We start from the raw sequence: 25,579 nt of genomic DNA, 5'->3' as shown, positions 1-25,579 counted from the left end.
CCTATTATATTTTTTTTTTTCATTCTTTTTGAATTTTGATTACACACTAAAATATGGTAATTTTTCAAGTTCTATACATCGATAAAAAAAACGTTTGGCATTTACAGTAGGTTTCACAAAAATATCTTGATTTATAATATATTTGCCATAAACATATTTTATAAATATAACAAATATATCAAATAAAATAAATGACACGAGCGAGTATTATCACAGTTTACACATTTTTTTGTATAACTATATACGTTATTTGTATTTATACACGCACTAGCATTATGACAACATTTTATGGACATATTTATATATAATTTCACATCGATTAAATCTTCCGTTGTTCATTCTTGACTGTAAATGGACCTAGATGCGACGAATCGACGAACAATTACACTTGCGAAGAATAATTTTTAACTAGTTCGATATTATAGAAGCTAAAAGATCTGAAATCGCCCGAAAGTGTGCTCCTCAAGTCCATTTTAAAATCCAGTGCATCTCTATGGTGTTTTATATTGTTGCTACAAAATTTGCTGCTAACTATGTGACATGAACAGACACTTTTCCAAAACAAAAAAGTATTGTTCCATGTACTATATGGAAAATCATAAAACTGATTTATGTTTCCGTAAAAAAAAGGTTTTCATATTCAGTGATGTATTATTTTCAATTATTCGAAGAAAAGAGAAAAGCAAAAAATATTTGATGCACAAATATTCATCCCTTTTTTTCAATACGTAATTCGATATCATGACTCGATACTACGTGTGTATGTTAATGCAGACAAATTTTTTAGCAAACCATAGCCGTAGATCTCTTCAATACATACCGGACACCACAGTGTCTGTGCACAAGCTACGGAATTGTATTCTATTAGTAATTATCCACTGAAATGAACCATACCTTTAATAGGTGTTCTTTTCGTCGGCAGTCCAGGATAATAGGGCACTTCCTTTTCCGTTCCCTCTCCATTCCGCTCATGCCATGGCATATCAACTATCTTGCGTTCCTGTTGCAGGGAAGGAAACGTTAATGACAACATTTGCTACAAAACTGTAACAAAATACTCGGTGGTACTTTTTAATGAGACATTGTTTATGGTACATTGATCAGGACTATGTACCAAGTACCTGCACGTCGATCATTACTGTAATATATCATCCTTATACAAATATAGTTTCAAATTAGAAATATATAGTCTTAACCGAATCCGTTTGTTCTCTCACAATTGTAAATCAATAATCAGTTACATTTTTCTGCATCCTGTACTAATGATTACAAAAGTTATTTATGAAAAAAATGATTTTCAATTAGAGATTTCTACATTGAGATTATTGGAAAGTACCTAATACCAAAAGCTGAAGAAGTCGTTCGTACTAAGGACACTATTTATTGCAATAACAGGCAACTTACTAAACAAGCTTCTTTGTGCTCATTGCTATGCAGATGATTCAAATATTCCTTTGCCGTTTTAGGAAATATATCGCAGACTTTACACCAATGCATTTCTGGATCATAATGCACGAAATTGTACATAGGTTTAGAATCTTCAGGAGACCTTCGTTCTTTCGTGTCCCTATCAATTTTCGATTCCTTGTCAGAGTCGGACGCCGACGATCTGTCGGGCGACTCCGATTTCCCTTTTGGAAAGTCTTCTTTGGGACTCCTTGAACGTTTGTTAATTTCTAACTTAAACTTGCTCTTAAGATCATCAACAGTAGCTTTGTCTCCTATAATTCCGGTAAGCATATCAATAACGTTGTGTATCGATTTCATTTTGTTTTGTATCTCAATCTGTGAATGAATAAAAATATTAACGCATGATCAAATATTATGAAAATATATTAACGTACGCATTGCTTGATAATTATGTACCTGTAACTTTTGATTTTCTTTGATAATACGATTATTTTCTCGTCCACCTTCTTTACCAATTTCATCGCATTGTTGACGCAGAATCTCCAGCTCGCGTTGTAACGTAGCAGATTTCTTAACATATTCTTCGCGTTGTTTGGCCAGAGTTGCTTTCTGTTGTTTTACTTCAGCTGCAATTGCTGCTAGGAAAATTTCAGGAGATTTTAAAAACTGTTACTACTTGGAACATTTTAGTGAAAATAAATTCAGAAAACATACCTTCCTTCTTGGCATCTTCTGGTCTTGCTAAGGATGATACTAATCCAGAGGAACTACTGTCCACTGGTCTTGAGGATTCTTGCTGGGATGTTAATGTGGGTGGTGGTGGTGGTTGTTGATTGTTATAAGGTACCTGATTCCCCTGCCAATTTGGTGGTGGATAATCCTAACAAAATAAACAGATACTTGATGTCAAATACTCAAACAATATTTCTATCAAACCTTACCTTTATTTGTCCATACTCAAATCAGAACTTTGGATAATACACGGAAGATTCTTGAAGATGAATCATCTGGTCAATAATACTGGTTTCCAATGTCGATGCCAATAAAATAAACAACGCGAACGTTATACTTACGAGGGGATTCACAATACTTCGCGATGCAAAAGAACATAAAGTTCATCCCCCGAAAATTAACAATACTACCAAATATTATCAAAAAACACTTTGGTAGTTTGTATAATGTCTTAGTTACTTTCACAAACTCATACAACGCGATCAAACCTACGTATAGGTGATACTCCAAAAGTGATGAAATTCAATTGTAATGCCTTGATTGCAACACAATCTTAATTACCACAAAACAAGATTATCATTCGCATAGAATATACTCTTGTTAACTAATACATTTGTTTTCTCTTAAAAAACTTACACTGCGATAACTAGTTGGTTGCTGATAACTGTAGTCATAGCCTTGTCCATAGCTGTAGTTGTAGTTGTTGTATCCTTGGTTGTAAGCTGGCAAAGGTGGTGGTGGTTGACTGGTATTTGGAGGTGGAGGAGCCTATAGAATAAATGTATTATTTATATGTTCTGCTAATTTTATCTCTATTTTTTTCTTATTTATCCTTAATTGTACCTGATATTGATTATGAACTGCTGGAACATAACCACCAGGATTAGTGGGATTTGGAGTTGAGGCTTGAGACTGGGATGCAGCTTGTTGTTTCCACTCTTGCTGTGAACGGCTGGAATCTTTTCTTCTTCTATCTCTGGAACTTGAACGTGATCTCCTATCTCTAGAACGAGATCTACGGTATCTGCTTCTTCTTGGAGATGGAGATCGGTCATATTTCCTTGACCTTCTTCTGTGAGATGAGTCTTCTGAATCTGCACTAGGACTCCGTGGTCCTTTACGTCTTGATTCTTGTTCCATTTTCTATTAACTACAATCTGTAAAAAATATATTCGTCATATCTACAGCATCAATATTACCGGATTATGTTATAAAAACAGCCTGTTATTCAGTGACAAATTATGAAAAATATATATTCATAATACAATAATGCACGATGTAATTTTAAGAATGATAAAAACAGTGGATGTCTGATAAATTTCGATGGTGATCAGTACAGTATAAAACCCAACGATTTTAACCACTATGCGCACTAGGAGAGAAAAATAATTTTAAATGTCGCACTGCAGCCATTGTTATTCTGTCGATAAAACATAGACGTTATTTCTTGACATGTTAAACGATCTCAGAAATATTTACCTTCGTTGATAAGTGCGTTGCAACTTTAGTACTCCGTTTTCGATAAGTACTAATGCAAAATCACGAAAATAATATGCTTCGACTTGTTCGAGAACCATTCATTCAACACGACGTAACGTAGACCCAAAAACGAATGGAAGAAGCCGCTTCGACTATAAGTAAAGTGCATAGAAGCAAAAATTTTAGATGGCTAAACTCAAAATGCTACTCCTCACACATACAATAACTAATGCTTACCAACACTTTAAAAGAACTCCCTAAATTCTAGGGATTACATTTAACGCTCAAGTACATATGGTAAGCATCATTTCAATATTATATACATATATTGTGAAAAATAAATACAAATAGAGCCTTGAATATTTTCGTATATTAATTTAAAGAAAAATTATTTTATGAGCCCTGGATATGTACGTACATATTCTTATTTAGACATACGTGGGCATTTGTAATTGGTTAAGAACTATCCAAAATATAAAACTATAAACCAATTTGTATTGTTACGTTTCACGTGAACGTAGCTTTAATTACTCGTCATGCATACTCGTGAATATAGCTTCAAGGTGGTCTTAATCTAAGTAGAGAGATCGCTGTCCACGGCCTACGATTCTGGCATCACTGATTGATCGACGCGCACAGCTATCTAAGGGTTAGATGCGTGGTACGGCGATGGAAAGTTAGAACTCGGGAACGGAATGCTTTGTTATTGTAGTCGAAAGATTTTATTCAAGAACTTTAATCAATTGGGAGTTTAAGTTTAAGCCACATAGACTTTCTCGATGGGATGTTTATTTTGGGACTCAGAAATGTATGCTCTTCGTTCTGTTTTGTATCTCAACGATATCTAGCCGAGTCAACTAGCTAGAACTCTAAAAGGGCCATAAATATTGTCAAGAGCTAGTTCTCACGCGAATCGCTATGTACACACTTTCCCTTGCACGTGCACATCACGTTGGCAGTTACATCGGCGTTGCGTTTTCACCACTGCCAACGAAGCGCTGCCACTACCATCTACTAACAAAGGATCGGGGGTGGAGTACGTGTGGGAGAAGAAGCGTCGATCTCTCGATTGGGCCGCCAGATCTGGAAGGTCGACCAAGGGATGTTCCAGATTCTGGAAGAAGAAAGACTTCGCGTCAAAAAATTTCCCAAGTCATTCATTCCAATTCTATATCTCGAATCTTGAAGCCTCGTTGATCTTAAAAGGTCTTGAAACTGTTGTAAAATATAAATGTACTAGTTGCAACGAAAAATCTTCCAAGTTTCATTTGAATATTCCCGCACCACAGCGAGCAGAGCGCTTCTGCGCTCACGGGCACCAACTCACGTTCCCTTTTCCCGTGACTACCACAAAATATAGTTTTAATCACTCGTCGTGCTCGCCCGTAAATGCGGCTTTAGGGCGATCTGAATCTGGTGTCATGTGGCGCCCCGTAGTGTGAATGTTAAGGCACGCTAAATTCAAATTGTGCGGCAGTGTAGCCGAAGCGAAAAACAAATGATGAGAACCAATCTAATTCATCCTCAAAAAACGTTGTATAGAATCTTTAATTTGATTGGAGACTTTTGTAAGACAAAGGCATGTAAGATGATGAAATCAACGACGCCTGACGATTCATTTAATTTTCCTCGTTCAAAGAGCTCAGACGTATTATCTTGTAATAAAGTTATAGTTAAACATTTCGTTTATTCTTGTTTCAATCAAGTTATTTATTAGTTATTAAAAGTTTCAACATTAGATTTTTCCTTATTCATTAAATTTCTTAAACTATCGTGAACAGAGTGCTTTGGCGCTCCACGTGCGCAAATTCCCCAAGAACCCACGCAACAGTATAAAAATTTTAACATAAACATTCCCTATATATTTTTTATAGGTCCTACAATTTTCTTTGTTGGCTGTTTGAAAATACTATACATAAATCATTCTAAATATCCTACATTTCTATCTAAGCACTTAAAAAAGTAAACGTTTTAATTAACAACGAAAATGATGAAAAAGCGTATTGATGGTCATCGACTTGCACAAAATATTGGAGAACAAGTTATTCTGCTTGGAACTATTATAAACGTAAGATTCTTGCAATATTAATGAAGGAAAATGTATAAATATAATTACCCATTGTCAAGATAACTGTCATTATCTTGTAAAAATTTATGACATTAATTTATTGTTTTACTTCGATCATTAGAAAAGTTCAAACGGTAACAATTTAGAATTAAGAACAACTGATGGTGTACAAGTTAATGTAACTTTACCAGAACCTATTGATGGCAGTGCTGAAGGTTACATAGAAGTACATGGTACTTTGCAATCAAAATCGACAATGAATTGTAGTAGCTACATAGTATTTCCACTCCGTATGACAGAGCAATTTGGTAAAGACACAATTTAATTTTCTATCATATATACATTGCAAGGTGTATATGAATAAAATTGCTTATTGCAGATCCTGATCAATATAATGAATTAATGGTCATTTTAAATGTATTAGGACCAAAAAAATGGAGAATGCACGAGGATGACCCAGGGTTCTAAGTTATAACAGCAATTTTTCTGAACTTTTTATAAGAATACAATTACTTTTATATGTATATTTTTTTAACAGTACATCATTTTTTTCATAACAAAATTAATTAGTATCTCATTAATAAAACACAAAATTCATTATCCTTTGCTCCTAACATTCATGCTGTTCCAAGAAATATACAAAATGATATCCTAAAACTATAATGGGCATTGTCAGTATTAGTCAAAATTCTGAGGATATGTAATTTCTGTTTATGATATACCCACTCCTATTTTACACGATGCATCTAAAGAAAAACATCTGCATGTACACGAAGTTACTGGACATTCTGAGTGTTGTCTGTTTAAAAACGACAATAAATTATTTAATAGAAAAAAATGTGTAAAAAGCATAGTATTAAAATATATTACCGAAACCAATGCGTAATGTGATCAGCATGTCCACCATGTCTACACGTTTGACACCATGTGAACCAATTACTGAATTCGGTTAGTTTATTATCGCATTCTTCGTTTCTACTGACTCCAGATGTTGTCATCTGCAATCCACTTACAGTACCCATATGCATTAAACAAATTGCACATCGCGGTAATGGTTTTCTACAATTTGGGCATGAAGACATCTAAAAACCAACACAAAATTATTATTTTTATTCTAAATACAGTATACTCCCTCTTGTCCGGTCACATTTTCGTTAGAAGTCCCAACAGGAAAACAATTGACACATTTCGTGTTACATGGTTCACAGTATTTATCAAGAAGAAAACTTCAATCGAATGAATGAGTACATTCTTCGGACTTAATTTTGAAATAAAATAAAAAAGAAGCTGAAAATGTGAAGAATTTAACTGAAGAGTTCTGTTCTTGTAGTCGAATATTGTAATTCAATCTTTTTTATCACTTTTTAAGGTTCTATCCAAAATTTAATATTCTGCTTGTCACGTAACGTGGCAAAGATTCTAAGAACGAGTACAGTGCACTGTAATGATCCTGTAACTTTTTAACTGTATTTGGTTCACACTCAGTGAACCAGTTTACATTTTATATGTAAATGATTTAAATAATATTTGGCATATATTTTCGGATTAACCGGCCAGAGGTCTGTTAAGAGGGAGTCTACTGTACTTCAATTATAATTTATCAAATATTCAAGAGAAAACGTAATACCTTTAATTTATTGGGTGTACTTCCTAATCTACCAAAAGGTCCCCTTGCTCTACTTAAACCCTGCATAAATACAGATATACTTTTACCACAAAAATTACAAGAGACATATATTTGTTGCGGAGGCTTCTCGTTTGTCGAAGATCGCATAGCAATATCAAAATGAGCTCTCTGAGTCCACATTTTCCACGCGTTTAAAAGGTTTCTATAACTAGTAATCCAAACTTGAACTTGGTTGCTTTTAAGTAATTTTGGTGTGAATGCCCTGATAGCTATCAAGCTACAACTTTGAACATCACCAGTAATTTCTAAGTATCGATTTAATAATAGTATACCTTCTAAACTGGCACCTAAGATAGGATATATAATGAATAAATATTATAAGTAAAACACCTGGTGTTGCTTAGTAAATTATGTAAGAAAATAAAGTTGAACCTGTTAAAAGGAAACCAGCCAAATTTCCCTCGTCTGTTAACTTTTGTGTCAATTTTTTTAAATATTCACTTAATTTATTGTCTGATAGAAACATAAGTGCAAACGCTACTCTGTCTTCGACTGCCATACCATTTTCATTCTATAAATATTTATTTTTTAGTACATACATAATACATACTATTTTAATTCACTTATGTGTACTTACTAAAACATTTTCATAAGAATCGTCCGCCGTTAAAAAAGCAAAAGTTGCTCTCAAATAAGGATCCGAAAGTTGTGATCTACATTTTAAACATGAGTCTCTCCACATGCTATTTCTGTCTTCAGAGAATCCTGATAAAGCCATAGCAACGATGTTTAAATTTGTGGACATTACCATTTTACTAGCACCTCGATTTAAAATTTCTATGGCCTGTCTTAAGCATAAATTAAATACTGCTATTGCTGCTGCTCTTGGATATGCCCCTTCTCTTTCTAATCTTTCTAAAAATAAGTTATCGTAAGAGCTATTGGTATCTTTGTCGAATCTCCAACCACATAGAAGTAGTCCTTTGTCTCTATCCGCAGATCTACAACATAACGCTTTATTGCAAACATTGATACGATGCATCACAAGTGATTCATACCTGTAAATTTTTGCAGTGTGATTAGATCCTATATCTGACCAGGGACGATGAATTAGTTCCGATTTTAAGAAACCATTATTAGATCCTTGCTGGCCATCTAGTTTCAAAACTGTTCTATGTAACGTTAACAAACATTACTTTGTATATTTCTGAATATAAGATTAGAAAATCCTTAATTTACCTGACACCTGGATGCTTGTTATCCTGGCATGGTATAGTACCCTCTTCTACTAAGTACCGACTTAAATATAACCACTGCCATAGGTTCTTAAGGGTGTCATTCTCGGCCAATTCACCATTCTGAGCCAGCTCTGGCTATAAACATATGTACATATCAAAACTCTTACACAGTACAAATCGTAAATTTCTACAACTTACAAGTAATCCATATTCTGAAGCCGCGCGTGTTTTAGTTAAAATAGAAATATCATCCAGAGCTTTGTAAATGTTATCATTACTGCATATATATTTAAACGATTTGGAAGCATGATTCCAGGCAAGATGAGATCTTGTTGACCAGTTTACTGTTATCCTTTCACAAACTGTATAGTCTGTGAGGCCTTTAAAAAGACAAGATCAGATTGGCAAAATTTGTTGAATTATTTTTATGATTTAACAATATAATATTATATTGTAATCAAACCTTGTTGAGATATTGCCAACAATCTGTTCACATGTGTTGGATGCCATGAGAAACTTACAGGGCTATGCCAAGGTGGTGCAACTGTTCTTTCTAATGCTCCAGGTTCTGTATCTTCTCCACCCCCAATTCCACAGTGTTGAATGTCATATAAGTGCAGTGTCACTTTATTAAAAATAATGGGAACATGTAATATCAACTTTATTGATTAATTAAATTTGTAATGAAATAAAACTGCATTCTACCTGAGTCTTTTTGTAAAGCTCCCAGAAGATTGTGTCTAGTTGGACACCATAAAACTTTTGTAATTTGTCTACTTTGAGATAATGTTAAAACAGGTTTTTCAAAGCACCTTGTATCCCAAATTGTTATCTGATTATCAATACTTGAAACTAGATGATAGTTATTGTGTGGATTAACTGACACGTTATAAACTGCTTTGGTTGCTGCTGTGTTAATTACCTTTGCAGAATCTAGTATAAAATAATTTAATGCATATCATGTATGGTAATATTGAAATGGCACTATCTATCAATAATACCTCTAAAATCAATAATTTTCAATTGCTTATTGTTGGTGCCAGCCACCATACATTTCTGTTCATGTTTAAACCAAGCAATGGAATGAACGGTTTCAGAGACACCAACTTCTGCAATAGGTCTAATAGAATCTGTTTGCACTGTATTATGATGATGTACTCTTTCAGAACCTTGCAATGCCTTATTTATATCCCATAATAAAATGGAATGATCTTTACTATGCTTATCCAAGCCAGATACAATTAAATTTGTATCTATTGGATTCCAAGCTACTGTGTTACATTGTCTTGCATGTTTGGGAACTATAACAATTTACAAATTTAAATAACATATATGCAACAATTCACTGAAATAATTTACCTAATTCTTTTCCACTAAGGCCTTGAGAATCAAAAATTGTTGGACCAAAAGTTGTTAGAACAAGTTTTCCATTTGCTTGTCCAACAGCTAATAGAATGTCTGGTTCTAGCTGTGGATATATATCAATACATTTAACATAATGATGATTTGTATTTGTAGCAAGTAAATGAGCAACAGTAGAGTCAGAAATCTTTGTATCTGCAACAAAGTAAAATTACCTACTCCTCTAGTTAAGTTCAAATAGATTTTACAAGATACAGTTACTCACACAATTGTCTATTATTGTCTTTTACTTGTATTACTTCATATAAGCAAATTTCTGTACCCCATGTGATAAATTTATTAGCATGAACTGGAGACCACTGTACATCAAGTTTAACGCTACTCATTTTTTTGTAGCTTTATGAAACTTTGTTAACAAAAATAGAACATATTATTCTAATATTTTTATCTGAAATAATAAAGAAAGATAATATACTGCACATCTCTATGTAACGGTACTACCTTCTCCTCGTTAAAAGCATTCGTTAACCTTAGACATATTTTTTTTAATTAAACACTGTCGTTTAAATCTGATACTTTTACGTTCATTTTTTCTATTGCTTTGCAAATGATAAATAGTAAATTTGCATGTTAGTAAAATGTAGTGATAATGAAAAATTCCTATGTGTTAAAATTTCGGATTGGTCGTTAGAAAATATTGTCCAGTTACCTTTCACTTGATATAACGGGTGTCTAAAAAGTACAAGCCACTGTAATTGTTGGCCTTTTATCGAAGAGATATATTGTGGTATTTTAAATGTGAATCCAATTCGAAACAAGTAGTAGCAAATTATTAAGAAATAAAAAATTCAGGATTAAAATATTAATTTTATCACATTTATTTAATTTTGTGCACACAAAATAATGTATGTAACATTGCACTGACATGACATATGTATATGTTTATGTATATTCCACATAGTTTGACTAATTTTCTAACTGTTAATACATTCTTATCCTTTTAAAACGCATAATACAAAAATCATATACAACATAGCTTTTCTAACTTGTACAAAATATTTTTTATTAAAAACTATAGACATACAATAGTTAACTAATAGATGACAGTGCACGATAATTACATAAAAATAATTTAATTTATAACAGAACAATGATAATGCATGGGGGGGGGAGTGTAACTGTTGTATGTAATGATGTTAAATATTTGTAGGATGAAATTTATTTGCATTTATATTCATACTGGTAAACACTTTTAAAGAATTCTATTATATCATTAATCTCAATTTGTCAACAGTGAACACTTAAAAGGCACAATTAATTTCAATAGTACAAAAATATCAAAACTCAAATACACAAACAATATGACTTATTCTCTAAAAAGTTATTACTAACAAATATCTTCCAAATTATAATTTTGTAAAATTTGAATACTTAATAATACGCACGCGCGCGCGCGCGCGTTGTGTGTGTGTGTGTTATAAAATTGTAAATATAATATCAAGATTCTCTTATTTTTGCATAAATAAATGCACCTCATAGAGGTTCAAGTCTTTCTGATAAGCAGTTTAATCATGTTCTCAGTCTATTGAAGTCTATCCATTTATAGACAATATTTTTCTTATAATTAGATTCTTGGTTCAACAACAGAAATATACACCCCTCTATAACGGGGCAAGTTTTAATATTTAAATTATATTGCTTTTAAAAATAAAACATTTTTTATTTTAAAGTTAAAACCAAATTGTTTAATGTTCTAGAATTATAGGTGTAAATACAATTACTCTATTGGTATTTGCAATTTCCAAAATCCAAAGTTATCTTAATATAAAAATAACAAATTATTACATTTGTACATAACTGTATACTGTAAAATAGACTTATAAAATACTACAAATAATAAGCAAACTGTGGATTAATTACCACGTTTTCTTTACTTTACAATGCTGTGACCACTTCTTTAGGAAATAAATAATTTAAATAAAATGAATCAGTTAATAGTTTATTAACAGATAGTAACTTAAAGCAAGAGTGCTGAAATAATTCAAGGTTCCAAGGAAATATACAAAATACGTTAATGAAGATATAGTAATTTTATTTGCAAATAAAAATTAATTACAGCATTTTTATAATAAATATTTGCAACAACTTTTTTTGTTAACTATAATTGAATGATCACGAAACATTGTGCATAATATACAAAGTGTTTCCGTACTGGTGGTACAACCTGAAAAGGAGTGAATCTACATGAAGAAATAATGCGAAAATGTAGAGTAACATTTTTTCATGCGAAACTTCCTTTCTGATTAAATCAAAGTTGAAGATTCGTCGACTACGTGTACACTTACACATGATCTCACGTACGCCTTCGTCTAACAGATATCATTACAAACTACCTGCATTGCTGTTTGAATTTATTACATTAGACAGTGAAGGATAAACAATGAAATAAAAGTAAGAAGCAGAAAAGTATTGATCGACTGTAATGATAAAACAACTTGGCCATCACGATCCCTGAACTTGACATCAATGGATTTTTGCTTATAGGGCCATGTCAAGTCTCTTGTGTACTACGACGAGAACGTAGGGAACAGCTCAAAGAGAAAATTATTTTGGTATTCGAATATTGTAAAATAGAAAATATTACAGAAAACGTTCACAAAAGTGTAAATGCACGCGTACTCGACGAATCTTCAACACTGATTTATTTGGAAATGAAGCTTCCTATGATAAAATTTTACACTACATTTTTGAATTATTTTTTCGTATAGATTCATCCTTCTTCGGGTTGTATCACCAGTTCGGAAACACCCTGTATACATGTATATACATGTAGAGGGTATTCACGCTATTACTATCCAGCGTTTTTCTCGTAAATGGTAAGTATTAGAAGAAAATGAAAGAGGAAAAGGTGCTGCAGTTTTCTATGATCAACGAAATAGTGTATATCAATTTTTTATATTTGCCATATTTTTCGAGAAACGAAGCTGACCTTTAATTTTTTATATGGATTGCTGCATATTTTTTTATGTCATATGAAAGCGTGTATTAAGACGAATTCATCTATGTGCTGTACAATGACCGTCAGAGTCATACAAGGTCAAATATGAAAGAAATATTTCGAATATTACGTACTAATGTGTTTACAAGTATTTATTGATATGACTTAGCTCGTTAAATGTGACTGATTTTTTGTTGTCATTCACTGTCAGAGTGTTTTCTTTTGCTTCTACAATTACAAGACAATTTCAGAATTACTTCATAAACGTTTACGATACATCGCCCAAAGATGTAAACGACTTAAAAAGCAAAATAACGTAAATATGTGCAATAATATCTCGGACAACATTAGTAGAAGCTATCAAAAATGTAATTCATAAAGCTGAAATGTGCATTCATACACAAGAGCATCTGTAGCCTTGTCAGGAAAGAGTACCTGTAAACACATTAGTACGTAATATTCGAAATATTTCTTTCATTTCTGACCTTGTATGACCCTGACGGCCATTGTATAGCAGATGGATGAATTCGTCTTGTTACATGCTTTCACATAATATAAAAAAAATATGCAGCATTCCATTTAAAAAATTAAAGTTCACCTTCGTTTCTCGAAAAATATTGCAAATATAAAACATTGATTTACACTATTATGTTGGTCATAGAAAACTGCAGCACCTTTTCCTCTTTCATTTTCTTCTAATACTTACCATTTACGAGAAAAATGCTGGCTAGTAATAACGTGAACACCCTGCATTGTATACATGAACATATACAGGGTGCGTCACGAATCAGTCCCCACAATTTTATTGACATTTTTGATCATCTGACAAAAAAATGTTCTGAACAAAATTTAGTCAGTACTCAATCGGCAAGAAATTGTAGATTTGAAAATAGCTAAAAATATTCCTCTTCAATAAAAAATGAAGGTCACCATAATGTTTTTAAATAAGACCATGTATGTTTAAGTTCATAGTATTATAGGCGATGTCAAGGCGAATTCTATGACCTTCTGATGACCTTGAATTAAAAAATGATCACGAATCAATTGCCACGATATTTGACCTAATGACCAACGATAGATAACGTCGAAGCAGCGAAAATCTTAAAAAACGCATAATACAAGCATGTAGAAGGTACAAACTTATTCTTTAATGGAAGCTACACATCCGAATATGTTACAAAGAGCAAGATTTTATGTTGCAGAAGGTGAGATGCAGTTCGAACATTTACTTTAAATAATTGCATGTACGTCCTAAATAAAATTTAATTTTAATTAAATTTGTTAATTTAAATTTGTATTATCTCGTACATGTTTTTCACTTTGTTTTCGCCTGAATGCGGTGCGTTGACGTCATGCATTACCAAATTAACAATAAGTAAAATATCGTGGCAATCGATTCGTGACGATTTTTGAATTCAAGGTCATAGTATACTAGGTCGTTGAACTCGTCTTGACATCGCCTATAATACTATGAACTTAAAAATACGTGGTCTCATCTAAAAAAAATTATGATGATCTTCATTTTGTATTGAAGAGGAATGTTTTTGGCTATTTTCAAATCTACAATTTCTTGCCGATTGAGTACTGACTAAGTTTTGTTCACAACATTGTTTGGCACATGTTTGGAAGTGCCAAAAAAATTGTGGGGACTGATTTGTAACGCATCCTGCATATTACATGAACATGTATGTATACAAATGTTTCTTGCCTTGCCCTATTTGTCTTTTTCTTTCTTTCTTTTGTAGTATTCGATTAAATAATTATATTTCAGCACTCTACAGTAATGAAAAATTAAAAAATAATTTCATTAATAATAATGTAACTTTGTGCCCTATTTGAAAACATTTCTTTCTGAATCATAATTTGATGTTATGACGTAAATAAATAAGAGTACGTACGAATTATGATTAAATGCACCAGTGCATTACAAATTAATCAATTAATAATTTGATGAAAAAGAGTACAAAGTTTACAACTTTTTATATCATAATTTGTGTTTTCAATGTAAATATTTCATCTTTTCTTCGTATCAATTCACTGTAAAGTGTTAGAAAACTTTCTTCTGTATGTATATGTGACACGCGCGCGCGCGCGTGTATGTGTGCGCGCGCGCGGATAAAATACACTTCTCTTACTCAGGTTTTTGCAATTAGGAGTCGAACGTTCCGTTACAGAAGCTATACGCGCTGTTTTTATGTTTGTTAGAGCAAAATGCAGCAATTTCTTTTCTTCTTACGTTCGTTTCCATCTCCTTGATTTTCCTGTGCTTTACGTGCAGCAATTGCACCCATTAAATCAAAGAATACCTGCAACGTAATACAGAGAAACTGTCGATTTTCATTTTATATTTCTATCTATTTAATACTCGTACGATTAACATTATAAGAACTTTACTAATTATTATCAATATTTAGATAAAAAATAAAATTTATTTCCTATTCTTATCTCTGATTTGAATTTTATCAGTTAGATAGGTACAACTAAGATGTAATACAAAACGTGTTGGAAAAATAGAAATATTGTATGGTGATGTATATTTGCATTGCCAAAATGAACATGCGTAGCGGTAAGCTATATTCACTATCTCACCTGAAAATTTACAAATTTATTTTCATTCCTTTCAGTTTTAAAAGTAAATATCTCAAAAACGGAAGAAAGAAGTCACTCTGTGCCCCTGCAATTCGTGATACTGAATGGAAGTAGTACATGCATACGCAGTATTTCAGGCATAAGCAAGGATCAACATAACAAGCGAAATTTACGTAAGGAATCTTCTTTTGTACGTGCCTGTGAGAGACACTCTTGCGTAAGGTTGATATTTCTGCTATAATTGTAACCTGCTGATTATTGCACATGTACATACTTATTTAAATTTCAGAAAAAAGTGAAAAGAATATAAAGTTTCTAATCATCGTCCAGTTTTCCATTACGATACGATTACAAAACAGTGCAAACAAAAAACAGCAAACCTATAGAATAATGCACTTCTTTTTCTTCCTTGTGGCACGGTCCTTTCCACGACCGTTGCTCGCCGATTTGTCTTCAATCTTGCGCGACCTTATTTCACGCATCAAGTCGAAAAATACCTGGAAATGTGCAATTGATGCCATCTCAAAGCTTTAAGGCTTGAAAAGGGTGCTTTATGAATTAAAAGAAATATGCAACACATGTATATGTACTAATCCTGCATTTGTACCAGTATCTCTTCATTGCAAAGATTTATCTGTGCGTAAGCTATAAAATGTATGTGTAGCAAAGAAAAAAAGACATACAGTAAATTGCAAATTAAGCTAAACAAGTATGACTCATGCAATTTCTGTGTTCTAAAAGCTATAATATATATTTGAAATGGTATAACAAAATATGGATGATGCATGTGCACTTTTTACATACAATTATAAACATGTAAATCTCATCATTATTAACAAAACACTTTTAATAACATCAATTCTTTTAAGGGATCTTTTTTCTGATTATCATCTACACAGTGTACATGGACATAGAAAAGTGTAAGTTGGAATCATCATTAAATTACCTTATCAACATTTTCTTTTGTCTTTGCACTTGTTTCTACATATGGTACACCCCATTGTTGTGACCTGGCTTGAGCTTCAGCTAAACTGACTTTTCTTTTTTCTTGTAAATCACTTTTATTTCCCACTAATAGAAATGGAATGTTTTCATCGTTTTTTACCCTAAGGATCTGTTCTCTACATAAAACAAATTTAATATTTTTGTCTTAAGAATTACACATATATGCAAATTCTTACTTTGAATAAGTTATTACTCACCTAAATTCTTGAGTGGCCTGAAAACTATCATCCTCTGTTATAGAAAATACACAAAGAAATCCTTCTCCACTCCGAAAATAATTATCTCGAATTGCTGCATAATCTTCTTGTCCTGCAGTATCTAATATATCTATTTGTACTTCTTCCCCATCTAATACAACTTTCTTTCTGTAAGAATCTGCTTTTGTAGGCTCATAGTCTTCAACAAACTGTTTTATGTGTAAACAGAAAATAAGGAATTAATAACATGTAACATAGCACAAAGGTTTTTTATATGCTCTTTATAGGCTTCATGTACCTCATCATACATAAATTGTAATGTAAGAGCAGACTTTCCAACACCTCCACTTCCAACCATTATAACTTTATGCATTGCTTGGGTAGTACCTGGTTTCTTTGACATTTTGCTTTATTTCTCTGGAATCATACATTAAAGTTTTTAATCATATATTTAATACAAATGTTATCACATATTTACTGAACTAACAATTCATCTTAGAAATGAGTATTAGCAAAGGAAATTACAGTTAAGAAAGGCAGGATGTGAAACTACTCTTGTCAGTGTGAGAAATCTAAAAACAGGGTCAGGAGTGTACATTTACCTATATTCAGTTTATATTACATTTATTTATATAGCACAAATTAATTATACCTATCGATTTGATATCATATTTATAGCATCAAAGTAAAGTCAAACATAATTTTTACTATGGTAAACAACTATACACACACACATATAGCACACGCACACACGCGCGCGTGTGTGTACTTTTAACCGCATTTTCTGATAGAAACGGTATAAATATAAAAACTTAAACAACCAATTATTTCCTAATAGAAAAATGTAACAATGACCAGACTTTCTTGGAATAAATTGTTAAAAAAAACTTAGCATCTACGTAATTATCGTGACGCACAAATTATAAAATTTAATTCTGACTTTCTAAAGATAAAAAATCGTAAATGAAACACTACGATGTTATTGGTGTACACAGTGGCATTTAATTTTTCCATTATGTTTATGCGTTATGCGCTCGAATCGTAATACGGGAAATCTTGATCTAAAATATACGCAGGTATGTGTTTTCTGATGAAAATTAAATTACAATTCACATTATTATATTTAATTGAACAGGAAATATAAACTGATTAAAAAATACGTAAATCCGAATGACAAATAGTGAAAAAGGCGGTGCCACACGCCCAATTTTAGGAATGTCCAACCCGAGTTTAAATCGCAAAAGATTCGTACACTATACCTGACCATACATATACACACAGCTTCTGTTTTAATTAATAACAATCTTCAATTATGTAAATACCTTTCTAAATTGCGTGTACTAAACAATTTTCTCTGCTTTTTCTAAGAGCACTGCAATCACGTTTTACTTTACTAGTTCGCGACTGATAGTACTGATAATTAACCATAGAGGTGCTCGTGCACCCTATCGGCAACTTCTCGTACCGCAATACCAGCGCTTAGTGCAGTTAAACTCTTTCATAGTATCAAATAAACATTTTTTTATATATTTTTATTTTGTTCTTACATAATAAGTGTAAAAAATATTTTTACAAAATTACTACAGGTCAATGAAATATTTCACAGTTGTTTTCATGAAAATAAAAAAACTTTATTTAAATAAATAAAATCTGCCTAATAAAATATACAAAATACATGATATTAATGATAGTATTTCTGGTGTAATTTAATTTCTCTCTTTTTTTCTTTCTTAAAGTATGTCAAACAAATTTGAAAGAGAAATTTATTTCATATGCTGGTAACCTTTTCACAATCACATATTCCTATTCGCTACTTTTCTATCCACAAATGCCTCTTATTGGTCGCTGAAACGAACGGGATTTCACTCGTAATTTCCCATTTTTATGGAATCCTGTATATCTGTTAATATAATTACTAAAAATTATCTGCAACAAGTGTAGTAAAATATGAAGCACCCTCGTTAGTGCTGCCTACCACTTTTCTGCATTGAACCAGAAAGAATTAATTGGAAAAGAATAAGGTGACGTCAAGAGAAGTCGCGTGATCGTTCTCGAGGCTACGGACTGGTCAGAGGTATCTCGTGTAACAGTGGTGTTTGTCAAAAATTTAGTTTGCATGAACAATTAATTTTTCTTTCAACAAAGTGGACATTGTTCCTCGTCGGATCAATTACTCTATAAGAAAAATATATCTCATTCGCGAAATGGGATTCCGTGTTTCTCTGATAAATTAGAGGATCAGTGGATTAGCTTGTTTATCAAAGGAAACGGAGCCACATAATGAGAGTTACTGGTGAAAAGATTTCCCCGCACCACTGTTCGTACGTAATAATAATCGCTTTAAGATTCGAGGGCTGCGTGTAGCGCGACGCGTAAGTACTAAAGTTCGGACTTTTTCGGCGAATGGTAGGTGCGCGTTGCTGTTCTCTCTATCCCACTTTAGTGACTTTGTCACAGACTTGAGAAGTTACAGCACTTTTTCTTCATTTTGTCTTTCTGTGTTCTTTGCCGGTTCCGCAACAATGTTGAATTAATGCACGATGACGTTCTGTAAATATGAATTATAGAATGGAGCCGCAGTGACAGTGAGAATATATAGACGAATATCCATGCGTCTTTAATGAGTGACACATAATAGCGTGTATTGGCTTGATGACACTTGAGAGTCCGAGTGTACTGTTTCATAGTAAGAACGAAGATCAGTGAAATAACAATCGTTTAATCAGACAGGGAACATCTACGTGGTATCGTAGGATGACCGATCCGAAAATCGAGATGCATTACACACCACCGAGCTCGGACACCATTCAAACTAAACCTTTCCCTATTCGTGGTAAGACTATTTGGAAGATATTCATTTCTTTCTACATGTGTAATTGGGATTCGTTCTTAACGAATTTTATTAAGAAGTCTTATTTTTTTTATTTTTCTAATAATATGATAGAGTTTATTGAACTTTTTGAAGGAAATAGAAGAGTGATTTTCAAAAGACCACAAAGTGTGTCTGATATGTTTTTGTTGTACGAGTTGTCATTTATTCGCAACTTTTCTATATTTCGTGTATTCCTTTACGTGAATCGTTGCATCGTGTGATCACTGCCCAGGAACCTAACCTGCAAAGATGCACCATGTTAGACCGCGTGTAACGCATTCACACAAATGACATGATTACGTAGACGCATGTGACAAGGGACCGTGTTAACTGACTCGAGTTTATGGTAACGCGAAACTGATTGAAACCGGTACAAAGCTGTATTTGATACCATGAGGAATAGCCTTAATCTTGACCTTGATCGCGAAGATTTATCCTTAGTATTGATAGCCTTGTTTATATAATGTGCAAAAACAAATCTTCGTGCATCAAGGGAAATTTTGTAACGCTGATAATTATGTTTAACGATCATTGGTTCTTGTTTTCTAAGAACAAACCAAAAACATGTTCATTACTTTGCATGCTTAAAAGTCTATTGCGTACAATATATCTTATTAAATTTACTAAGAGTGAATAATTCGTGTATATAACGCTAGATATATCTATTGCAGAATTTTGAAAGAGTATATAATGCAAAAAAGGTTTATTTATATTTTTGTTCTTGAATGTGTTAATAATTCAAGTGTTAAAACACACTTGTAAACATTTGTAATTGGTAAATAAGATATAAAGTATCGATACTGCTTCGGGGAGGCGATTGTAAGAGTTCCAGAGGCGATTGATTTTTTTTTAAGTAAACGGTTTACGCATCTATTTGACAATCATGTGAAAGTTATACCGCTGTAAATTGTCGTTTTCGTGTACGTTTTTTCCTGTAATTGTACCTTGGTCTTTGGTCGATTATTAAAAACAGCTGCGATAAAATTAATCAGAAAAGATTGGATAGTGATGAAAAATGGTGGCGCACGTTTACGTGTTTTTTGAGTTGTAAGATTATTTGGCAAAGCGCGAGAGATAACAAATCGTTTACGCACGAAAAAACCGTAATCGGTTGAACCGTGAATAGTGCAGTGAAGATGCGGTCTTTTCATTGTATGACAATAGCCACAGTACTATAATGCATCGAATCCAACCTGACTTGCCTTATTTGCAAGTTCAATTTTATTATTCCCGTATTCATAGTCGGTGAAAATAGGCAACTGGTCATTAATAGCGCTGACCCGGAATTGCGTAAATTTCTTTGGACAGCCAGTTCATTCTGATCTCGTATAAATCTAAAACATGTCGAGTGAGTTGCGTGAAAAATGCACATACACTGATTTCATACGAGTTTAAGCCACCGTATAAAACGTTTCATTCAATAAATCACGAGTCATGAAATTATCCTCAATTATCGAATATTTCGACGGAATATGCAACGGAACAATAACAATGTATTAACCGTGATAATTTTCTCGTGTTTGAAGCGCGAAGGACGGTACTATCAGTATACACCAGGAAAACCAATGAAGATAAATAAAAAATATACATCTAAGTACGCATATAATGTAAAGATAAATAAAAAGCACGCTTCGTGCACGACTTGGACAAGATACCAGAATGATATTACTAAAAACCGGTTGCAGTGTGTCGTTATATGAAAGTCAAACGATATCGCGGATTGATAATTGAAACTTGAAAAAGCTAATTTTTCTTTTGACGCCAATTGATGTAAAATTAAGTTGAATTTTACCTTCCTATAAAAGTTGAATTTAATTAAATGTTCTACTTACAGCAAAGTTTAAAAATATTTTTTAATTTTCCTTTACTAATAACGGTTAACGCTTTCAGGTGAACGGGCTAACTTTGTAAATAAGCCCCATGTGATCGCTATGGTGGGGCTACCGGCCCGTGGAAAGACGTATATATCAAAGAAGCTCTGCAGATACCTAAATTGGATCGGCATTATCACAAAAGTGTTCAATCTAGGGGAGTATAGGCGACACGCGACTACTGCCTATCAGTGCCACGAATTCTTTCGTCCGGACAATATCAAGGCGATGGCGATACGTACCCAGTGCGCAATGGACGCACTCAAGGATGTCTGTCAATGGTTGGAGAGTGGGGACGGCGAGGTAGCCGTATTCGACGCCACTAACTCCACCGTAGAGAGACGCCAACTGATCAGGGACATTGTTGTTGAAAAGATGGGCTTCAAGCTCTTCTTCGTAGAATCTGTGTGCAATGATCCTGATATCGTTGAGCAGAATATCATGGAAGTACGGAGAGAATCTAAAATTCCAAATAATCGCTGTAGTGCCAATCTAGAATGAACGATTAATGTATATTTAGACCGCTATGGATTAATTATTGGTTACATGGATCATTAAAACAGAATTTTTGCTTATTTAGGTAAAAGTGAGTAGTCCGGATTATGCGAACATGAATAAGGAAGAGGTGTTGGCAGATTTCATGTTGCGAATCGAGCACTATCAAGAGAAGTATCAGCCACTGGACGAATATCAAGAAAGCGATCTATCCTTCATGAAGATTTACAACACCGGCGAGAAAGTGCTAGTTCATAAGCACGAGGGTCACATACAAAGTAGGATAGTTTATTACCTTATGAACATCCATATAGTGCCACGTACGATCTATTTAACTAGGCATGGCGAAAGCGTGATGAATCTCGAAAGTAAGATAGGCGGGGACTCAGTGTTGAGCGAAAGAGGCTGGGAGTATGCCAAAGCATTGGCTAGCTACATCACTAGCCAGGATATTCAGGTAGGAATAGCATGGGAGAGAGATATGAACGTTGCGTTCAACGGAAGAGAATATAATTATCGTAATTACAGGGATTACGAGTGTGGACTAGTTGGTTAAAGAGGACCATACAAACAGCAAACGACGTAAATGTGCCTCAGGAAAGGTGGAAAGCGCTAAACGAGATCGACGCGGTAAGCTACAAGGCAAAGGATCTATATACTTTCATTTCAAATGAAGATTTATTATTTGAACATGAATAAAATGGCATGGTTCACTTATCAAATGGTTGCAAAAGTTCTGTTCATTGTCAAATGCTTTCCAACGTTATTTATGACGGTTTCTCATGTTTCACTTTGTCTAAAAGTGAATCTTTTTCGTACGCCTGTTAAATGCTAGACTAATAAAAGATGGCCTTCTTTATGCACTATAGACAACTATCGTAGTGGGGACCGAGCGGTGATAAAATTCTTATTTTATGTACCCGACGAAAAAATGACGAACGGAGCTTGTGCAATACCTAATGTTTTGTGAACTGCAAGAAACATTTGTATATTCAGTTGTGCATTATGTGGTGACAATGATTAAATGGCTCACATATGCCCATAGGGTATCTGTGATGAAATGACTTACGAGGAGATTGCGGAAAAATATCCGACAGATTTTGCCGCACGAGATCAGAATAAATTCTCATATCGTTATCCAAGAGGAGAAAGTTACGAAGATTTGGTCGCACGATTGGAACCGGTGATAATGGAGCTAGAACGACAGGGTAATGTTCTCGTTGTCAGCCACCAAGCGGTTCTGCGATGTCTACTTGCTTATTTCTTAGACAAAAGTGCGGGTGAGTATTTTTTTAATTAAGAATTTTCATCGTTTCGATATTAATATATAATACAAATAACTAATTAGAGAAAGATACCATTGCAGAGATAGATGTTCTATCGTAATATGAATAACTGTAGTGCGTGCATGTTCTAAATATGGAAGGTGCATTTACATCTCAGCATACGCACGAACCGGGAATATCGAAGTGTCGAAGTTGCGTAACTTCTGACCTTCGATATATCGAAATGAAATAGGAAGATATATACACACGTGTACGGAGATGTCAGGAATGGCGTAGTTACGTGTGTGGCGGAAGTTTAAGACACCCCGTTCTTGTTTACATAATTTTATTTCTTATGAATTGCGCGTAGATTACTTAACTTTATTAGCGTTAATCATACGTAATCTGTTCGGAGTTCCAGATTGTTTAATGACGCAAAAAATGTATTGTTTCGTGACTTGAGGACTTTAGTCCTCCTTTTTATAATTATTATTATTATTACTGTATAAATTTGTAACGCTATTGATTTTTCTTTCAGACGAATTACCATATTTGCAAGTGCCACTACATACGATTATTAAACTAACGCCTGTCGCCTACGGTTGTAAGGTGGAACACATTCGATTACCAATTGAGGCAGTGGACACGCATCGACCGAAACCAAAGGTAGAACAGATTAGAATTGAAAAGTAGTAGTCGTTTTCCCTCTTGTAAATACAGTAATATCTCTCACATTGTCGCTCTGGTCGAAACCGAAAAGCGACAGTTTGGGTAGAGGAGACACGGTTTTCGAGGACGACACGATTAGCCCGCCTTTGTAGTTTGCTGAACGAAGACAAGGACAACGAATAAAAGAGAAGGATGAAATGAGGGTCGAGGCAACCGAGCGATTTAAACACCAGCGTTTTTATTTTTAACTTTTTCTATATGAAAAAGTTATTAACATATTGATGAGATTGTTCTGATTAAAATGAGATCAAACACGATATAATTTGAACAATATTTATACTTATTGAGTAACTCATTTGTAACTTATTAATACTTATTGAGTAACTCATTTGATTTCATTATTGCTGTGAATAAATTACGAAAACGGATTGCGAAAAAAATACATGAAATATCTTTACACATTGTCCGTTGAATGCATAAACTGTGCCTTCACATTTTCCGTCGAATACATAAGCTGTGCCTTCACATTTTCCGTCGAATGCATAAGCTGTGCCTGGAAAATTTGGATGCTGTACAAGTTGTGCCTGGATGTAAGGCACGGCCCACGGTCACAGTGACAATGTGAAGGGAGGAACTAGGTTTCAGCGACAATGTAAAGGAAGGGACTAGGTTTCAGCGACAATGTGAAGAAAGGGACTAGGTTCTACGGACGGATGCACGGGTTTTACGGACAATCTGATAAATTTTGTAATTTATTAGAGACTTGTAGCGAAGACATGTATTTTGATAAAAATTACATATTTCAACTCAGCAATATTTTTGGAAAAGTTTTAAAAAAATTTTCAATGGTTCTTTTTATTTTTCACAATTTTTCTATTATGTATTTTTGAGCAAAATGACCGTTCAATTCCTTATTTCAGAAATCTGCGGAACCGAAAATAGGGTGGGCGCAAAATTATTCAATTTTTCAATTAATATTACATGAGTAAATATGGTTAAACTTATATCATGTTTGATCTCAATTTAATCAGAAAAAACTCACCAATATATTAAACAAATTTTCAATTAGAAGAAAGTTATATTATTGTATTATGAACTGTCAAGTCGTGAATTCTCATCAAAAGAACCGCGTCGCGCATCGCATTGCACACATCGCATGCTTGACTTACTCCGGGAAAGATAACATAGGCGTAGCAGTCACGTATGCCTAGGTGTAGGAGTAGCTAGACGATAATGTGAGAAATATTACTGTACATCCTTTTGTCGAGTAGAAACGAAAACAAAAAGCAGAACAAAAATCTAGAGACACTCCAATTTTTGCTCGCTACTGTAAAATAAAGTACCTAAAATTCCTTACGTCACTTATTTTTTAATGTTCCCAGAATGCCTGAACATTAGTGGATTGGGACTACTTTCTTGCATTTAATCTCGATTTAATAATGTATCCTAAAACGCCATCCAATCTTGAGCTTTGTAAATTAAAAGCACTGCGCCGCATGCATTTCTTCGTTATAATAGTCTACGGATAATATAATCTCAGACGTCGTACCACGCACGTACTTATTACTTCAATGGTTGTAATGCTGTAGCAATAGTTTTGTGTAAATGTGTACAATGGTAGTAGATGTTAAATTTATTGTGAGAATACAAGACTGTATATACATATTTGTAATCAGAGAGTATCATCGCCGTGAAACAATCA

At 33.5% G+C, this 25,579-nt stretch overlaps 5 protein-coding genes across 11 annotated transcripts in view; 2 read left to right on the top strand and 3 right to left on the bottom strand.

The window, feature by feature from the left end:
• Positions 1 to 3,675, bottom strand: part of LOC108574887 (zinc finger matrin-type protein CG9776-like) — a 6,838-nt gene extending 3,163 nt beyond the window's left edge. Inside the window, exons 1-7 of one of the 2 annotated variants that reach the window (XM_017937540.1) lie at positions 3,622 to 3,675; positions 2,986 to 3,299; positions 2,779 to 2,910; positions 2,125 to 2,290; positions 1,867 to 2,048; positions 1,405 to 1,785; positions 895 to 1,000 (exon numbers count right to left, since the gene is read on the bottom strand). In XM_017937540.1, coding sequence (XP_017793029.1) covers positions 895 to 1,000; positions 1,405 to 1,785; positions 1,867 to 2,048; positions 2,125 to 2,290; positions 2,779 to 2,910; positions 2,986 to 3,282 — 1,264 coding nt within the window. In that variant the 5' untranslated portion in view covers positions 3,283 to 3,299; positions 3,622 to 3,675. The remainder of the gene's footprint in view (positions 1 to 894; positions 1,001 to 1,404; positions 1,786 to 1,866; positions 2,049 to 2,124; positions 2,291 to 2,778; positions 2,911 to 2,985; positions 3,300 to 3,621) is intronic. The other variant, XM_017937541.1, reaches the window with a different exon arrangement.
• A 1,901-nt stretch (positions 3,676 to 5,576) lies between these two features.
• On the top strand, positions 5,577 to 6,162 carry LOC108574952 (replication protein A 14 kDa subunit-like). Its single transcript, XM_017937626.1, has 3 exons — positions 5,577 to 5,689; positions 5,811 to 5,997; positions 6,069 to 6,162. The coding sequence occupies exons 1-3, from the start codon at positions 5,609 to 5,611 to the stop codon at positions 6,155 to 6,157; spliced, it is 357 nt and encodes a 118-aa protein (XP_017793115.1). The 5' UTR covers positions 5,577 to 5,608; the 3' UTR covers positions 6,158 to 6,162.
• A 128-nt stretch (positions 6,163 to 6,290) lies between these two features.
• LOC108574915 (WD repeat-containing protein mio-B) lies at positions 6,291 to 10,323 on the bottom strand. The gene is made up of 14 exons (XM_017937581.1): positions 10,182 to 10,323; positions 9,914 to 10,111; positions 9,556 to 9,855; positions 9,260 to 9,487; positions 9,018 to 9,179; positions 8,753 to 8,934; positions 8,556 to 8,689; positions 8,375 to 8,488; positions 7,954 to 8,317; positions 7,749 to 7,887; positions 7,317 to 7,663; positions 6,560 to 6,771; positions 6,416 to 6,488; positions 6,291 to 6,346 (listed from the first exon to the last, which is right to left on the bottom strand). The coding sequence occupies exons 1-14, from the start codon at positions 10,300 to 10,302 to the stop codon at positions 6,341 to 6,343; spliced, it is 2,580 nt and encodes an 859-aa protein (XP_017793070.1). The 5' UTR covers positions 10,303 to 10,323; the 3' UTR covers positions 6,291 to 6,340.
• A 4,722-nt stretch (positions 10,324 to 15,045) lies between these two features.
• LOC108574937 (ras-related protein Ral-a) lies at positions 15,046 to 18,090 on the bottom strand. 4 transcript variants are annotated; one of them, XM_017937609.1, is made up of 5 exons: positions 17,004 to 17,108; positions 16,706 to 16,914; positions 16,450 to 16,624; positions 15,884 to 16,000; positions 15,151 to 15,220 (listed from the first exon to the last, which is right to left on the bottom strand). In XM_017937609.1, the coding sequence occupies exons 1-4, from the start codon at positions 17,106 to 17,108 to the stop codon at positions 15,884 to 15,886; spliced, it is 606 nt and encodes a 201-aa protein (XP_017793098.1). In that variant the 3' UTR covers positions 15,151 to 15,220. The 4 variants fall into 4 exon arrangements, with proteins under 4 accessions (XP_017793100.1, XP_017793098.1, XP_017793099.1 ...); XM_017937610.1 differs by lacking the exon at positions 15,151 to 15,220 and adding an exon at positions 15,591 to 15,751; XM_017937608.1 differs by lacking the exon at positions 15,151 to 15,220 and adding an exon at positions 18,028 to 18,090 and having other exon boundaries at positions 17,004 to 17,122.
• Positions 18,091 to 19,090: 1,000 nt separating this feature from the next.
• The window catches only part of LOC108574876 (6-phosphofructo-2-kinase/fructose-2,6-bisphosphatase 1), a 7,341-nt gene continuing 852 nt past the window's right edge, over positions 19,091 to 25,579 (top strand). Inside the window, exons 1-7 of one of the 3 annotated variants that reach the window (XM_017937527.1) lie at positions 19,091 to 19,538; positions 21,468 to 21,895; positions 22,029 to 22,400; positions 22,472 to 22,573; positions 22,989 to 23,223; positions 23,747 to 23,874; positions 25,260 to 25,426. In XM_017937527.1, coding sequence (XP_017793016.1) covers positions 19,460 to 19,538; positions 21,468 to 21,895; positions 22,029 to 22,400; positions 22,472 to 22,573; positions 22,989 to 23,223; positions 23,747 to 23,874; positions 25,260 to 25,268 — 1,353 coding nt within the window. In that variant the 5' untranslated portion in view covers positions 19,091 to 19,459 and the 3' untranslated portion in view covers positions 25,269 to 25,426. Of the gene's footprint in view, positions 19,539 to 21,467; positions 21,896 to 22,028; positions 22,401 to 22,471; positions 22,574 to 22,988; positions 23,224 to 23,746; positions 23,875 to 23,968; positions 24,106 to 25,259; positions 25,427 to 25,579 lie in introns of those variants that run through there. The other 2 variants (XM_017937526.1, XM_017937525.1) reach the window with 2 other exon arrangements.

This window comes from Habropoda laboriosa, unplaced genomic scaffold (assembly GCF_001263275.1).
Source record: "Habropoda laboriosa isolate 0110345459 unplaced genomic scaffold, ASM126327v1 scaffold210, whole genome shotgun sequence".
Lineage (NCBI taxonomy): Eukaryota > Metazoa > Arthropoda > Insecta > Hymenoptera > Apidae > Habropoda > Habropoda laboriosa.
This window is presented reverse-complemented; position numbering and strand designations above follow the sequence as displayed.